Here is a 16,529-nt window from a genome sequence, read left to right as displayed (position 1 = left end):
CAGACCAACCCTCCCACCTCCTCCCGATGAGGTCTTTGAGCCAGGAAACTGCAGAACTAAAAATTTAAAGAGATTAGCACAAAACTACTTGCAAAATTACTCAAATCCGGTGTATGGAGTGCCTCGGGTTTGGTTTTTAACCCTGTCAGGTACATTCCCCCAGCACATAACCAGTTGGCAGCACCGGGGTGTTCGGGGCCGGACCCCGCGTCCTCTCAGGCTGTGGAGAACCCACAGCTCCCGCCGAAGCCGGCAGAGCCTCGGCACAAACACCCAGTGCGGATGCTGAGCACCCCATCCGCGTTCCTAGAGCCGGGCACGGAGGCAGCCGCGGCCGCGCCCCGCGCCGTGAGGCGCTGAGGGAGGTGGGCGGGTCGTGCCCTTGCAAGATGGCGGCGGCGGCGCTGTGCCCGTGCCGGGCCGTGCTCGCCCTGCGCGGCGGGGCTCTGCGGGCGCTCAGCGGTTCCGTGCGGGGCCTGGCCGCGGGGACACAGACACACTTTGGCTTCCAGACCGTGACGGAGGAGGAGAGGAGGGAGAAAAGTGAGGGCAGCGGCGGGGTCCGCTGCCGGGGAGGGCGAGCTGGGCCGGGTGGGAACCTAACGGGGCTCCCTGCAGCCGGCGCGTAGGGGCTGTGGGGATAAAGGGTGCTGGAGTGGTTGGTTTGGGACGTTACTGGGAGCCGCAGGGCATAATAGCGCTATGCTAGCTTCATTCCTCCTCTCAGCTCTGGAGGTGTTACGGGAGAAGGCTGCATTTCTCCAAAGGTGTGTGTCAGGCAGCAGGCTTAGTACAGTTCGATTGTGGTTTTTGTAAGGAGTTTTCAGGTGGTATTCTTCAGTTCCATATGTTGACAGACCTTCACGAGGCAATAATTGTCCTTTTGCTTCTAGAGGAGCATTTTTAAGTAAATCGCATCTTATTCTCCTGTTCTTTCTTTGCAGTTAACCAGGTCTTTGAAAGTGTGGCCAAGAAATACGACGTAATGAATGATTCAATGACTTTAGGGATTCATCGAGTGTGGAAGGACATCTTCGTGCATAAAATGAACCCTTCCCCAGGAACACTTCTTCTTGATGTTGCTGGAGGAACAGGTAAATGATTTTGGTGAGTTCCACATGACAATGCCATTCTAGTTTTGAACTGTTTGAGCCTGCTCAGAATTAAGTTGCCTACACTTTTCCTCGGTCCTGTGTCTTTGAAACTAGTGAAGCATCTACTTGCTTTTCAGAGAAAGGTTGAGAGCTAACTCCTTTGTGGTTTGGAATATCTTGCTCCGAGGCTCTGAAAGTGTTACAGTCCTACCATGATGTGTTATGGAAAGCTGTTTACGTTTGTAGGAAGTCACAGACTCTGCTTTTAATATGTTCCCTTTACCTATATATACACACACACTCTCTGGCTCTCCGTACTGTATGTGTGGGTTTTACTTTTATTTATATGCATATATATAAATAAAAATGAACTCAGTTTGGTGTTCAAAGCCTCATGTTCCAATTTCCTGCAGTCAGAAAACATTCCCAAACGTATCTCTTTCTATTCAAACAACTGCAGGTGACATTGCCTTTCGCTTCATTAATTACGTTCGCTCTGCACGGGAACGGCAGCTCCAGCGGAAGCTGAGGCACCATCAGAACTTATCGTGGCAGGAAATTTCTGAGAGTTACCAGGAAGAGCAGTTTAAACCACTGGGGGATTCCCAAGTGGTGGTCTGTGACATTAACAAAGAGATGTTAAAAGTTGGGAAGCAGAAAGCACAGTATCTTGGCTACTCTGAAGGTGAGTCATGCGTTGTACCGTGTCAGTAGCGTGCTTGATGCATGGTAGCCATTGGGTAATCACCCCCTTCAGGATCACAATATACGTTGTGTGGCCATGGTGTATACTGTACCTGTACTTTTGCCAACGTTGAATGACCTTTTTTCAGTGAGCATGTAGTACATTGTTCAGATGTACAGTGATCCTGTTGAATAATACTTGAACTTTCAAAAATACATGTATGGGAGTGTCCGTGAGGTCTGATACCCAGCTGTCCTTCAAAACTGGTTGAAGCTAAAGCTGCTGTTTATATCTGTGCTAATAAATCTGATTTTACTAAGGCAGGTAATGCAAAAGAGCTCAGGCCTACAATGATTACACTAAAGATCTTATAATGGGTATTTTAAGAATGAAGGCAACAAAAATGCAGGAACTAAGGGATATTGTAAACATATAAAACCTTCCACAGTTAGAGCATATGCTGAAAACACTCAGAGCAACTGCATTTGAAATTAAATTTGAATGTCTCCTGGCAATAACTGTGGTTTTTCTGTTGTGTTTTGCTCTCCTCCATGGTCACTTTCTGGCATCCTGCCCTTTGAAACTGCTGACCTCTGCTGCAGAAAGCTTTTGGTTTGTTGTTTTTTTTTTCCTGCAGTTTTTTGTTTGTTTGTTTTGTTTTGTTTTGAATTTGAGTCACCAAAACCAATGACTTTAAGAACTATTAACTATAAACTGTACCAATTAACTATAAAATGTACCAATAACCTGGACATGCACAGACAGACGTGGCCTTGATCCACTGGGGATTGGGAAGCAGCAGCAGGACACTGGCAACAGGATCACATGCCGATAGTGCTGATGAAGGAAGCGTGGCTTTTCATGTGCTTCTGTCTAGGGAAGCTTTCTAGCAAAATGTTTTTAATGTGTTGGCCATTGTTGCATGGCAAGATATTAATTATTGTTTGAGCAGAGATTCTCTTTCTGCACCTTTACTACAAACAGATGGCAGCCAGTGTCTGCAAAGCTGGTTGCTTTCCACTGCAATGCAAGATTTGGGTGAAATCCTTTTGGCACACTGCGAGCACATGTATACACAGAAGAATGTTTTGGCTAATCTGCAAAATTGAGTACTTTGGCTTGAAAGACAGCTATAGAGTACAGGGCTTTGAAAGATTTGTGAGGCTAGACCAAGGTGTCTTTCCTCCAACAAAAATGTAAAATTGAAACATTAGCTTTAAATATCACCTTTTTAATAACCTGGAATAGGTAAGTTCTGGTCTTTCTGGAGCAGCCTGAATTCAATTCTGTGTCCTTGTCTTTTACTACAGGCTTATCCTGGGTACTTGGGAATGCTGAAGAGTTGCCCTTTGATGATGATAAGTTTGATGTTTACACAATTGCCTTTGGAATCCGAAATGTAACTCGTATTGATTTGGTAAGTTGCTGTGGTGTATCCTAACATGGTGTCCTTATAATTCATCTGAGTTTTTTATTCTAGCAGAAGTAGTAAAGGAGGAACTCCTTTGGATAAAGGAGCATTGTTGTCTAGTCCTGAAACATTTAAAATAAGTGGCATGTAGTGTGCAACTTGTTCAAATGGAAAATGCAATTAAATGCTCCACCTTTGTCATAAAAAGTTAGATTTATACCAGTTGCACCCAATCCTTCCAGCTTGGCAAGCCACACAGTCTCTTCCTAAGGCAAAAAAATGGCTGAATGTTACAGTCATTCCCCACCTTCTCCTGACCTGTGATGTGTCTGGATCTACACATGCCTGGTGTAGTCAGCCTGCATATCTGAAAGGTTCCTGAACACCTGATCTATATCCCACCCGCAGTGGGTCCAAAACTTCCAGCCTTATTCTGTTTCCCTGCCTGAGCCAGCAGAACTTCTAGAGCAGAGAGTGGAAAGCAGCTGGCTGCTGCCACCACTGCCATTGACTAACCTGTTCAGTTTATTTCTGCTTAGTGTCTTCACACTGGCTGATAGTAGAGTTCCCCATAAAGAATGAGTATGAGTTTAATTAGGATAAGTAATACTCTTTGTTCTAAACAGTATCTGTCCTTCAAGAATGAATAGCTGTCTTGGGAAGAAGATAGGTTAGATTGCCTGTCTATCTGGACTTGTCTGTGTCTTGGAGGAGCGTGTTACAAACTTGTCAGTGCTTCTTCTGTGGAAGGTGTAGTATTTGGATCCAGACCACCTTGAACTGTATGCCTTTGAACTTCCTTCCTTAATGTGGATAGCTTTTCACAAAGCTATGTCTGCACCCTTCCGAAGCACAAGCCCTTTGCCTTCATGGATACAGCAGGCTGATAGCGTAGTTCCCAGGAGACCAGGTACAAAACACATCCAAGCCTCCAGTTCTCTTGCAGAGCTCCTGTCACATATGTGTACTGTTTGTATTTTATCTCTTAGGAACACGACAGCTGAAGCCAAGCAGGTGTACAGCCTGCAGAAGTTCTTGAATGCAACTGTGGTGTGCTCTCATATGAAAAAACATACAGCTCTAAACAGTTTGTCTTGGTTCTCCATAGGGGTATTATTTGGGATTTAGCATAGAATTTTCAAACTAGCCAAAGATATTCTTCTTCGCTCTCCTTCCTTCCTTGCTCTCACACATTGCTCATCCAAAACCCAGTATCATTTCTTCTTTGATCCTTTGGGTGTGCCTCACAGTTGAGTAAAATCTTTTATTTAAAAAGAAAAAACATCTATCGTGCTCTCTTCTCATTTTCAGCTTCTTGTAGCTGAGTCACCCTCTCCCTTTTGGGTTTGGTCTGTAATTACAAGGGCTCTGCTGGCAAACATTCATCAACTGAGAGGAGGGAAAAAAGAAGAAAAATTGCCAACCTGACGTCATAGTTTCGATACAAAGTCTGGTGTAAATCTGTTTATGGAGCAACAAGAGTATTTGCAGTTCAGTTCTGTTGTTTGGTTTTGTACTTGCCTTGGGATGCTTCTCCACAAGTAAATATTGAAGATTGCCAGTCAGGATTCTCTTTCCTCCTCTCAGTTCACCACCAAGTTGCCATCACATGGCATGAGAATAGGAGAGCGCTGTTCTACGGAAACTAACTCACCTTGTCTGCTTTGTGTCAGGCACTTCAGGAGGCCTATCGTGTGCTGAAACCAGGAGGAAGGTTCCTCTGCCTTGAATTTAGTCATGTCAGCAATCCTATCATTTCCAGGTAGGAACATGGGAACATTTGATGCCATGTCACAAGGCTCTTTTATTTGTACTCAACCAGAATTAGTGATGGAGACCCTCTGAGGCCACCACACTATGCGCTATTAGAATCATATACAGATTCCAAGGCATGGTGGTACAGAGATCACCTTGTGTTGGAGAGAGGTGGTTTTAAGCTTGTTTGTATTAATCTGTATTTTCTGTCTCTCTGTGCAGGCTCTATGATCTATACAGTTTCCAGGTTATCCCTGTTCTGGGTGAGGTAATAGCTGGTGACTGGAAGTCCTACCAGTATCTTGTGGAGAGCATCCGACGTTTCCCCCCTCAGGTAAGACAATATTTCTCTGAATTCACTAACACACAAACCATGGTCCCAACGTAACCTTATAGGCAGCTGCCTTCAGGTTTTTATAATTCTGGAACTGTTATTTTTCAGGAGGAATTGAAGGCGATGATAGAAGATGCAGGCTTTTTTAAAGTGGATTATCAAAATTTGAACTTGGGCATTGTTGCCATTCACTCGGGTTTCAAACTGTGAGGCTACTGTGTAGCAAACCAGGAAGTGTCATTTTCCTTACGAATCTGAAAGGTGTGGAACTTTGTCAAGATTGAAGAGGAGTTTTAAGAACTTGGGCAGCAGATAACGTGTTCAGCTGTCAGACCCTGAGGAGCAGCAGCACCTTTCTTCCCCCAAGAGATCTGCAAGTTGATGGAGTGACTCCTGGGGAGTTTCTTACACTTGCATTTGCCTTCAAGCGCAACGTAATGGACAAGGCCAAAACTGAGCAATGCTGACAAACAAAGCCACTTCAGTTACCAGTGGTGTGGATACAGAAATAGACTTACCAGTATTCAAATAAGATGCCTCCTTTTTCTTTTTTACTACGGTTCAAGGAGGATATTGCACTAGTGAAAAATAACTTGAATTCAGTAGATTTTTTATTAAGTGGTTATTGTCTTTGTCATGCAGGCTTTAAAGGATTTTCCCCGTGATACCTTTACCCTTTTCAAGGGCATAGGGAAGACTTGTGAAATAAAACCAACTCTGCATCAACTTTTCTCACTTAAGTATTTTAGCCTTTGTAAGATTTCCTTTCTAAGAAGGGGAATTTTACCTGGAGGAGAATGGCCACGTAACCATTTTGGGATGAGATGTTTTCACCTCCATATGAAGTCTTTGTCAATGCTAGATGCATAATCTTTATGTAAAAATAGTACGCGTTTCCTTCTGTATACTTGCTTCTGTAGCAGGATATAGAGATGGAATGAAAAAAAGTCTAGAGAAGGTAAATTTACATTCAAAGTGACAGCTGTGTAATGAACTAATATGAATATTTCTCCTGAAAATGAGGAGACTCCTGCTTTTAACCCACCACTTCACTTGAAAAGAACACTCTCTTCTAAACGCCAGAATTTGTGCTGGAGGTTGTGCCCACTGAAAACGGTCTTATCAGGAACTGGGGAGCAGTCTCTTTCTCTCAGGAAACTACCTCTTGTTGTTCTCTGTTACTCAGAGGCGAGCTCAGGCTTCACGTGCTCTGGACACGGGGGGCAGGACGGAGGTGGGAATGTTCCCCCTTCATTCACAGTAGAATAAAGGGTAATACAAGCACTAAAAAGGCAGAAGGGCAGAGAGGAGTCTTAAAGGATAAACTTGTTCCAACAGTTTTATTAGCAAAGAAGCCATCTTTTGAAAGAAAATAAATACAAGGAAGACATTTTTGCCATTTTTATAGCCACAATGAAAAAAAACAGCTGCTACAGCAAAATCCCTGACCATGAACAATACAACAAAAGACCTGAAGGTCTGTTTCCTCAGGAAGGCTGAAGGTAGGAGGCTGTCTGGAGTTGGTGCAGTCCTGTAACCAGATGCAAGGTTCAGTAACAGTCCGTGGGTCTAACCAGACTTGAACAGAAGAATAGCCACTTGGCCGAGGTAGAAGTAGATGAAGTGCTTGGTCTCGTGAGTCACGTAGCTGCCGAAGTTCCTCCCCACAATGCAGTGCCAGGTGGGATTGTATTTCTTGTCGAATTCCTACAGAAGGGAGAAGTAGAAAGTCAGCATTTTGGTGAGAATTGCACTAATATTGTCTAGCAAGGGCTATTTTTGCACTTGTTAACAAGTGTTGCTTTTGGAAGAAGGCAATTAAGAAGTAGCAGATGCTCTTAAGTGCAAGGATCATATGTCACTGTATAACTCATCTGCTGCTTAGTCAGACCAAAAAAAAAGGTGCTACTGAGCTGAGCAGGAATAAGCTTGAAACATATGTCTGGGGAAGTAAGTTTTCCCCAAAAGTCACACCATGAGCTCAAACAGTAACTTTTAAGACCTTCACTGCTTGTTCTGATTCTCTAGACTAAGCCATTATTTTGACTTCAGTAGCTATTTTCAACAAGGCTGTTGAAAAAAACCTTAGATGGAACATTCTTTACTATATCCTTGATACCAGGTCCTGAGCCCGTGTTCTTCCTACATGCTGTAGCCTGGAGCCTGCTATGACTTTCAGATAAACTCGGGTTGGACAGAGCCTTGGGTGACATGTTGAGGGTGAGGTGTCCCTGCCCAAGGCAGGGGGTTGGAACTGAATGATCTTAAGATCCTTTCTAACCTAAAACACTCTGTGATTCTACAATTCATGTGTACAAGACTACTCTCAGTAAAAATGCACAGTCAGTGGTTATATACTGCAGTCCCCAACAGCCATCACCTGAAGAGATTTTGGGAAGAGCATGCAGGAGTTTGCATTCTGCTCAACCCAACCCTCCAACTACTTGCAGCTCAGGCAGGCTCCCAGTAGGAGTCAGAGAAAAAATCTGACAACTGTAAGCTATGAACCATCTGTTCTGCGTTGGCACAAACAGTTTGTCTTACATGTGCTGTGCAAAAAAAAAGCAAAACCACTTATTCCAGGGTCAGCAAACCCCCACTTGTCAGATGGGCTCCACAGAACCCTGTCATCAGTCACAGGGACAGTCAGTGGCCACTCTGTTCACCAGGACAACAGAACAGTGGCAGAAAAGGCTTCAGTAGAAGGTACTGTAAGAGAAAAGCAGAACCTGGAAAAGTCCATGTAAAAGATGGGGAAAGGAACATGAGGACAGCAGCCTACAGAAAGTCCAACTTGATTATCTGGTGTCTCGAGAACTTGTTTCTCTAGAGCTACTTGCCTAGCAGCATTCTGCCTGCTTGATCTTTCATGTGCATAGATATTTCACGAGGACATCACAAGCAAACATCTACCTTCTTTATGTGAGCAGCAATGTCCTTCTCGATGTTGTACTTCTCCAGTGCCTGTGTAGCACATTCCACAGAGTCTTGCTGCATCTCTTCTGACATGTCTGCATTCTTGATCACAGCCTTTCGATCACTCATGATTGCCTACACTGAGCAAAGAAGAAGAGAATGCAGAGTCACAGGGGCTCTACCTGCCAGGATCACCTACCTGTGAGCACCTACTGTACACACAGGTACCACCATTCCCAGAGAGGTTTCGGAGCCCGTGCAGCGCCCTCAGCCGTGGCTGGGCAGCATTTCTGCCGGCTGTGGTACAGGTGCAGCCCGTGCTCTGGGAAGGGGAACGGGAGTTTAAACCCCTCTCACTTGGAGCACCCGCTCTCCAGCCGGGAGCCCCGCAAGCGCCGCCGGAGCGGTTTCAAACCCCGCCGCCCGCCCTAGTCCCGGTGTCTCTCGGAGCCCTCCGCACCCAGCGCCCCGTTCCCCCCCCTCACCGCTCGGCGGGCGCCGCGGGACCGGTCGGGATCGGAGCTGATCGGCGGTGCGATCTGGTCGCTAACCGCCGCCCCGCCTCCAAGCGCCGCCAGCCCCGCCCCCTCCGCAGCGGCCACCAGCCATTGGTCACCGGTCACGCCCCCCCCCTGCGCCCATTGGCTACTGCCCGGGACTCTTATCGGGTTTTACTCTTGCTTTTTCTTTCAGCCCGGCATGCTTCGCGAGCTGCGTCGGTTCCCATAGCGACGGGCGGCCGCGTGGTGAGGTGCCGGTGCCGGTACCGGTACCGGCCGCGCCGCGGGCTGTGGTAACGCGCAGTTCGGCTGCGTGCGGAGAGATCCGGTCATGGCTGCCCCGCCGCTCGCCCGGTGATCCCGGGCCAGTGTTCCCTGCGATACCGCTGTCCGTGCGTGTGAACGTGTCCACTGCAAGGCATCTTTCCGTAGCTGGCTCCTGGCTCCCAAAGGCCCCGCTCCAATCCGGATCACAGAGACACCGGGTTTAACCCAGTGACCTCTGCAGCGGCCCTTTGCTGTTGGGAGTGCTCCTCCAGTAATTGCCCTTCCTGAGCGGGAATCCCACCCATGTCAGAGGAAGGAGTTCCACAGCTTTAAAATGCCACTTGATCATCTTTCCTATTCGCATGTGTTGTCAATCTGTCTTTGCCTTTCAGATTCATTGACTTCTGAGACAAATCTTTCACCTATGCTTACTGTGATCAAGTCAGCTCCAAACTTTGTTCCTTTCGTGAACTGAATCCATCAGGCTCCTTAAATCTTATTCAAGGTACCTCCTGCAGACCTCACTCTCTGCAGCTCTTGCCTCCTCTTTATTTTTCCGGGAGAGGGGGGAACATGTGTGTGGGTTTTGTTTCGTTTTGTGTCTATCTGTTTGTTTCAAATGAAGCAAGACGCTTTGGGGCTCTGTTCTGTTGGGTTTCACTCTCCCCGGGGCACTTTCTGCTTCTGCTCTTGTCAGCAGATAGAAAATTGCTGTTGAGTCTTCCATAGCTGGTGATCTGTTAATAACAGGACTGCGCTGTTTCGATAACAAACAGCACAGGATGATTTAGGAGAGGTTTGTCAGGCACTGGTTGGTGGGCCTGCCATTTGCTTATAGAAATAAAACCTCAAGAGCAGTCGTCTATCTCACTTGAAATGCAAATATTTTTCATGTTATTATATGGTAAGTACCTGCTCAGTGGCATTCATAGGAAAAGCAGCATAATTGCAAACAAGCTTTTGCTTTTGAAATCTCTGAGGCAACCTCAGAGGATTATACTGCCACCAGAATACTGGAACTGGATAATGTAATACTTTTGTCACTTTAGAGTATCTCAGAAATGATTCCTGACTTTAGCTCCCAGGATTTAGCATTCCAGATGGAAGAAATGCAGTTCCCAGCTTTGCTTTCCATCTTTGCCATTAGGAGGGTGTGCTAGCGACTGCTCTGAAAGTTATGAAATTAAGGGAGGGGTTCGGTAACTGCAGGCAAATTTCTACACATTTATTAAGAAATGGTTGGCTGAAGGAACAGATGTGATGAGGACTGCAAGAAATGTCAGTGTGGGTCAGATACTTGTTGTTAATGAGAAACATTAAAGAGAAACCTTCGAGCCTTCCTTGTTGATCAGGGATATAAAAGTATAGTTTCCAGCAGGACAGAGCTGCAGGAGAAGGCAGAACAAACACACTTGGGGACGGTATATGGAGGAGAGAAGGTGCCAAAGAAAACTGGATAATGGATAAGGCCTATCATGAGGTTCCTCTTGCAGATGGAGGTTAGACTGTAAGCACTTTTCAGTTGAGGCCTTTTTTTGCTGTGTCACATACTGTATTACTGCATCTAATAGAGATTTTTCTTGTGGCTCCTCATTACTCTCATAAGATAGTAATTATTAGCAACAAACTAACTTCTTTTTTTTTCATAAAACTGAAGAAATCACCTTGAAATGTTCTTAGTAATCCTGGAGTACGTATGCTAAGGCTTCTGATCCAATTTGATGTGTTACAGATCTTCATAGTAGTGGAAAATCCTTAGCAGGTATAAGTCAAGTGATCTCCATGGTCTCCAGGGAAACAAGACACATTTACATCATCTCAGAATCTGGCCTCCTTTTTTTATCTTCTGTTTGCTGTATCTATTGACCATTGAAAAGGATGAGTTATTTCGCAAATACACATTATGTTTGCCCCACTGCAGTTACCAGGAATTTACAGGTAGCGATTTTATTACGAGTCCTTAACTATATTTATTCACTTGCCAGGGTTTATAAATTGCACTGTGGCAGAATACTGTAAAGACCTGACCCAGATCCAGACCCACTTGCTCATCGAGGCCCTGCAGTGAAAGCAGATGAACCAGCACCTCATCCCCACCTCAGGGTGCAGCTGGGGCCCAGTGGGGCTTTGCACCGTGCTGTGGGGAACAGCACCAGGGAGGCCGGGGGCAGGCTGAGGCACTAACACATTCTGCCCCACAGGGAGCTCATCTGGCCTCTGCGAGGGTTCCTGCTCTGGTGGTTGCAGGTGTCTCTGTCAGGGCTGTAATTCCCGTATTAGTGGTGAAGCTGCAACAAACCCCTTCATTAAGGAAATGTGTTTTCCACTTAATGTGCACTTTGCGCTGCAGGGAACAGGCATCAGGCAGTTTGTTCTCTCACTCGAGAGAGGGGGTAAGAGAGCAGCAGTGACCTGGCAGTTTTAAGCTTAGCCTGCGCTGCACTGGGAATGTGGAATCATCTTTGCCCAAATGGTTGGTTTGGTTGTTGCTTTAACATAGCTACATATATTGGGTTGGAAGCTCCTGCAGCCATGCAGTTGACTCTCAAATTTCTTTTCCTTTTTCTATGTATGTAACACTGTCCCCACTCTCTAGGGTAGTTAGAGGAGGAGGTCAAAACAAATAGAACAAGTAGGGATTTCTCAAGCTGGGAATTCTCTGCTAACATTCTCGTTGTATGGTATGATTTCAGATCTTTCCTTGTCGTGGTTTATAAAAGTCATAAATTACTTTTCAGCTGAGCTTGTATATTTATAAAACTCCATCATCTGCAGGGTCTGAATCTTGAAAAGCCTGAGACTAAAGAGCTAATACAGTGTTATAGCTTTGCAAAGAGTTGGATTAGTGGGGTTAAACAGACTTTGATTCAACACTCTTAAAAGAATTCAAGTATCATAATAATTACATGTTTATGCATATATGTGTGTGTGTAATAGAAGCTTAAAGAAATAATGAAGTAACTGCACAAGTAAGAGAAGGACAAGTGATTGTTCTTACTTCTTGCCTGAGAAACATGAAAAGAAATATAAATCAAAGTTCAAAGCTTACCAAACATGCAGCCTTTGAGAGCAGTGAGTGAAAGTGGCTCCTACTCAGTAGCTGTGATTCCTTACACCAGCAAAGCTAGCTGTAGTGCTTTTCACTCAGCCTAGGCTTTCCATTTAACACATGGCACATGATGAATGGCCCGAGAGGCCATTGTCAAAGCAGTCTGTACACTTGGTGTTGAGAGCAAGCCTCTAATGGCTGGACACCAGTACTGTTCAAACTCCTTACTACTTTAATATACTTTCTAATATGCTTGAGATGTTAAGAAAACAACATGTGTGTCATTAATTTCTGATTTACACTACCTGTTGTTTGCAGGGACATGGGAGATGCAGTTCATAGGAGAAACAGTCATGGCCATGCACAGGGAAGGGACACATGCACCAAGCTGGTGGTGTTTATTACACAGCTGTACAGAAAGACTTAATAGGAGTAATGACTTTTCTCTGTAGAGAAATACAGAACATGCACTGTATAAAATGGCTGACATCAAATTATGATCTCATGAGGTGAGTTTCTGCCTTGAGGGAAAGCATGTGCCTACATAGGCATGGAGGAGCCTACTTTCCTTCTGTCAAGCTCTTGAGAGCTGTAAGAGCAGACTCACAACTGGTAACCTATTACAACAGCACCAGGGGTCTTTTCTAGCACTTTCCTAGCTCAGCATGCCATGATCTCTTCTACTGCGTGGAGTTACAACTGGAATAAATAATTATGGATTCTTAAATCTGTATGGGGACAGGGCACCAGCCAGGAATAAAAGTTTGGTTTTCAGCTCTTTACTGTACTATTTATGGTCTGAAAGTGAATGGTCTGGACTATTTGGTTCTAGTTTGCTCTGGTAGTCCTTCAGCAGGTCTGTTTCTCTGTGAGCCTTGGCTTATCTTATCTTGTCTCTGACTGTTGGAGGTTCTGTGAGGAAGCCTCAGCATTCTCTGCCAGGGTAAGACAATGACAACGTATGTTGTTCGCTGGAGCAGTCTTCACCATTTGCCCTGCACAGCACCTCTTCCCGTGATAGCTTCCTGGCCTAAGGCAGAATCAGGGGGGGCTTCTTTTGTTCTTGGAGCTGTGCTACTTCTTTGCTACCATTTCTTTGCTTTGCCTTGGCTTTCTGTGACAAACATCCCATCCAATAGCTGATGGCTGAGGTGTATGCCCCAGCAGTCTTCTTATAGAATTTGAGGTATCAATATATACCTGTTACTGGAGGGTAACAGGCTGAAAACAGTTACTTTTCAGCACTCTCTTGCAAATAAAAAGAAATATCCCCACACAAATTCTATTTTTTCCCTCAAGATGGAAACTTCCCAAGCCAAAACTAAAACTGAGCCGCAAGAAAAGCCATCTAGAGCTCCCTGCTCAAAGATACTTTACTTGTAGAGTATTAACTTAACAGTCTGGGGTGTGGTTTCTGCAACTCTGAGATCTAAAGGAAAAAGTTCAGCACCCTTACAACCAAATTACAGCCAGTAAAATGTAATGATGTGTAGAGAGCCTGACGACAGAATGGCTGCATGACAAAGGCCACGATACCGTGCAGCTAGTTAAGATCTAGGCCCCAACGGCATAGCGACCTTGTGGTTAAGGGTTGCTCAAAGACAGGATGCACATCCTGCTGATGGGGCACATTGCAGATAGCTACCAGAGCTGAAAGCAGAAGTGGTGGTGGTCGCCTAGAAACTTTTGCGTCAAACGTATCTAAGCCAATAAGCTTGTATACCTTTGCATATGTGTGTACCTGATTATGTGCGCTATAAATATAGATGTATCGCAATCAATAAACGAGACTTGCTGACCATGAGAGCATGAGGCTTGTCTTCCGCGACTCCAACAATGATGCTGACGTGATGCTTGTGTGAGTTTGTAGAGTAGAGCTAGAAACAGATCAAAGGTGAACCTGTTTCCAGAGCAGTATCTGCTCATCACACTGCTTCTACTAAAGCTGTTGCTAGCTTCCTGTTAGCAGAGTCTGCCTGGAACACTAAAGAGTACCAGAGTATCTCTATACCTAAAACCTGTTCCAACAAGTAATAAAGGTGTCAGTGTGCATTTAGTTCCCTGTGCCAACAGAACAAAAATGCCCAGCTCATAAGTAATTACATTATTTATTTACAACAAGCCTAGCCACACAAGGGGTTTTAAATAACACAAATAACTGCAGTGCTTTGTTTGAAATGCAAAAATGAATTAAGCCAGAAAGTATTGCCAGATACACATCCGGAGGACAAAAATGGTTGTGGCAAAGACTTTTTCTTTCAGAACAGCCAGTTCTGTGTCTGAAAAGTGCTTTCTCAAACTATGTACAACTCCAGGCACTTAATTTATGATAATAAAAATACAAAATGCCCCATCCCTGGCAGTATTGCAGGACAGGTTGGACAGGGCTTTGACAACCTGGTCTAGTAGAAGGTGACTGTGGGAGCAGGTTGGAACTGGATGAGCTTTAAGGTTTCTTCCAACCGAGACTGTCCTATGAAAATTCGGTAGCAGCAAAATATTTGAGTGAATCATCTTCTCAAAGTGCCTTTTCTTCCATAATGAAAATCTGAGCTCTGTCAGAGATGCAGCAATGGTACAGACTCCTCCTCCAGGCCCCTCAGATACCTGGGGCTCTGTTACTTCTGACAGGGTCAGAGCCAGAGTCAAGCTAAAGGTGAGAAATAAGCAGAAGAGCTTTCCAATCTCTCTTGTTTCCCAACAAGTTTGTTGAGGAAAAATAGTGCTCTGGGAGTTTTTAATAATTACCTTTTAATGTTCTTTTTAAAGCCTTTAAGTCATTATCTTAAAGAGCAACATCCAGTTCACTTTGCTAAATAAAAGCACTGAGATCATCTGTCACGCTGCCTTCCAGCTTCATAAACATTGAATATTACAGCAGCATTATTCAACTTGTTCCACCTTCTACTGTAAATCATCTTACGAGTGCTCTTCTTTTGACCAGAATACACACCAGAGTATTTTGGCTGTGGCAAATAAAACACTGGAATGGCATTTGGGCTCTGGGCTAAGAGCTCTGCAGATAACTCTCTCGTTCTTCCAGCTTTGGCAAAGGGATGTTACCTGATAGAGAACAGAAAGAAAGGTGTGAGATCAGCTGTTAAGTTACCTCTGGGTAGTACAACTTATCACAAAAGTGCATCTCCAGTTTGTTCTAAGCACTTCCTTATTACAAGCTAGTGCTTCTGCAAGTGAATGCAGCTATGGTGGGTTACATTCCTCAGGTTAAGTCAAGCAAGATTAAGAGGTTTTTATATGCAAGACAATACCTGGTGGGGCTACAAAATATTCTTCTACTTTCTCTCTGGCATTTTTCAGCAGCTCTTTTGTGCAGTTGCCCTCTGTAACATCATCTTCTCTGAGATACAGACACCTGAAAGGAGGAAATTCTTTCCTGTTAAGGTGGTGAGGCACTGGAATGGGTTGCCCAGGGAAGTTGTGAATGCTCCATCCCTGGCAGTATTCAAGAGGTTGGATGAAGCCTTGGGTGAGATGGTTTAGTGTGAGATGTCCCTGCCCATGGCAGGGGGGTTGGAACTGGATGATCTTAAGGTCCTTTCCAACCCTAACTATTCTATGATTCTATGAAGAACAAATATTACTGTCTTTTAGCTATTCTATATGAAGTAGGAAGCATGGCTTATCTCTAAACCTGGTTTTGGTCTTAAGCAAGCAGTAAGACAAGTATTGGAACATTCTAAAGCATAAGAATGCCACTGACAGCTATCTGGGAGCAGTACGTGCCAGTCGTTCATGCAGAGTAAGATGCACCAAGGACCTGGGAGTTTCTGTGCTCACACAAAAAGAGCAAAGGTGCCAATGACACCTGCCTTCCACATACCACCGGGGTAAGACTTGTGCGTAAGCAAAGGAGCCGAATGCACAACCACAGCCATTCCAGGGGGAAAATAACAAAGGGGTTACAACAGCAGACAGTTTGATGCGGTAACTGGTACAGGGAGGCTGCTGTGATTGATTCATCACCTGTCCTCCAGCACTGAATCCATCGGTTCTACGCCATCAGTGTTCACTTCATGAAGCTGATCAGCAAACTGGATCGCCTTCTGCAGCCGCTCCACACCCTCGGAGTCACGGAAATCCACCAAGGCCAAGTGTTCCAAGCGATCCAGCACGTCCACCGTCACCTTCTGCGGCACAAACACAGACAAAACCGACTCTGATACAGCGCTACTTCCCTTTTGTTAGTGGAGCTCTCGTTCCACGGCAAGCCCCGGTTACAGCCGCCGGGACACGCCGATTGCTTTCCTGGAACATCAATGGAGCTCGCGTTCTCTCTGCCGAACGAAGGGCAAACAGCGCGGGGCGCAGGAACCGCCCGGGGCCGCCTCCCTCGTCCCTCCCCTCCGGCTCCCCCCGCCCGAGCTGCCGTACCTGCGGGGAGCCCGGCGCGGGGCGGGCGCTCCCCGGTCCGCCCGACCGGGCCCGGACAGCGCCGCGGAGCCACCGGCTGAGCGCCAGCGCCCGCATAACGCCCTCCCGACGGCGGCCCGGTAACGT

General features: G+C 45.5%; 3 protein-coding genes and 1 long non-coding RNA gene across 5 annotated transcripts; 2 read left to right on the top strand and 2 right to left on the bottom strand.

Annotated features, from left to right (window-relative positions):
• The first annotated feature begins 356 nt into the window (after positions 1-356).
• On the top strand, positions 357-6,005 carry COQ5 (coenzyme Q5, methyltransferase). The gene is made up of 7 exons (XM_061465855.1): positions 357-543; positions 945-1,094; positions 1,555-1,779; positions 3,090-3,196; positions 4,864-4,952; positions 5,168-5,279; positions 5,388-6,005. The coding sequence occupies exons 1-7, from the start codon at positions 390-392 to the stop codon at positions 5,487-5,489; spliced, it is 939 nt and encodes a 312-aa protein (XP_061321839.1). The 5' UTR covers positions 357-389; the 3' UTR covers positions 5,490-6,005.
• A 595-nt stretch (positions 6,006-6,600) lies between these two features.
• Positions 6,601-8,816, bottom strand: LOC133275749 (dynein light chain 1, cytoplasmic). Of its 2 annotated transcripts, none has more exons than XM_061465856.1 (3): positions 8,681-8,816; positions 8,193-8,335; positions 6,601-6,986 (listed from the first exon to the last, which is right to left on the bottom strand). In XM_061465856.1, exons 2-3 carry the CDS (start codon positions 8,322-8,324, stop codon positions 6,849-6,851), a joined length of 270 nt encoding a protein of 89 aa, XP_061321840.1. In that variant the 5' UTR covers positions 8,325-8,335; positions 8,681-8,816; the 3' UTR covers positions 6,601-6,848. The 2 variants fall into 2 exon arrangements, with proteins under 2 accessions (XP_061321840.1, XP_061321841.1); XM_061465857.1 differs by having other exon boundaries at positions 8,193-8,330; positions 8,681-8,811.
• A 414-nt stretch (positions 8,817-9,230) lies between these two features.
• On the top strand, positions 9,231-12,379 carry LOC133275747 (uncharacterized). Its single transcript, XR_009745673.1, has 3 exons — positions 9,231-9,467; positions 10,695-10,900; positions 12,330-12,379. It is a non-coding gene; the product is annotated as an uncharacterized LOC133275747 (long non-coding RNA).
• Positions 12,380-14,983: 2,604 nt separating this feature from the next.
• On the bottom strand, positions 14,984-16,504 carry GATC (glutamyl-tRNA amidotransferase subunit C). Its single transcript, XM_061465851.1, has 4 exons — positions 16,404-16,504; positions 15,996-16,159; positions 15,281-15,384; positions 14,984-15,074 (listed from the first exon to the last, which is right to left on the bottom strand). The coding sequence occupies exons 1-4, from the start codon at positions 16,497-16,499 to the stop codon at positions 15,019-15,021; spliced, it is 420 nt and encodes a 139-aa protein (XP_061321835.1). The 5' UTR covers positions 16,500-16,504; the 3' UTR covers positions 14,984-15,018.
• Positions 16,505-16,529: the final 25 nt, after the last annotated feature.

This window comes from Pezoporus flaviventris, unplaced genomic scaffold (genome assembly GCF_033815535.1).
Source record: "Pezoporus flaviventris isolate CSIRO_AGI_PZ_B2104156 unplaced genomic scaffold, CSIRO_AGI_Pfla_v1 ptg000041l, whole genome shotgun sequence".
NCBI classification, from domain to species: Eukaryota; Metazoa; Chordata; class Aves; order Psittaciformes; family Psittacidae; genus Pezoporus; species Pezoporus flaviventris.
The sequence above is the reverse complement of the archived record's forward strand: the minus strand, read 5'-3'. Positions and strand labels throughout refer to the sequence as shown.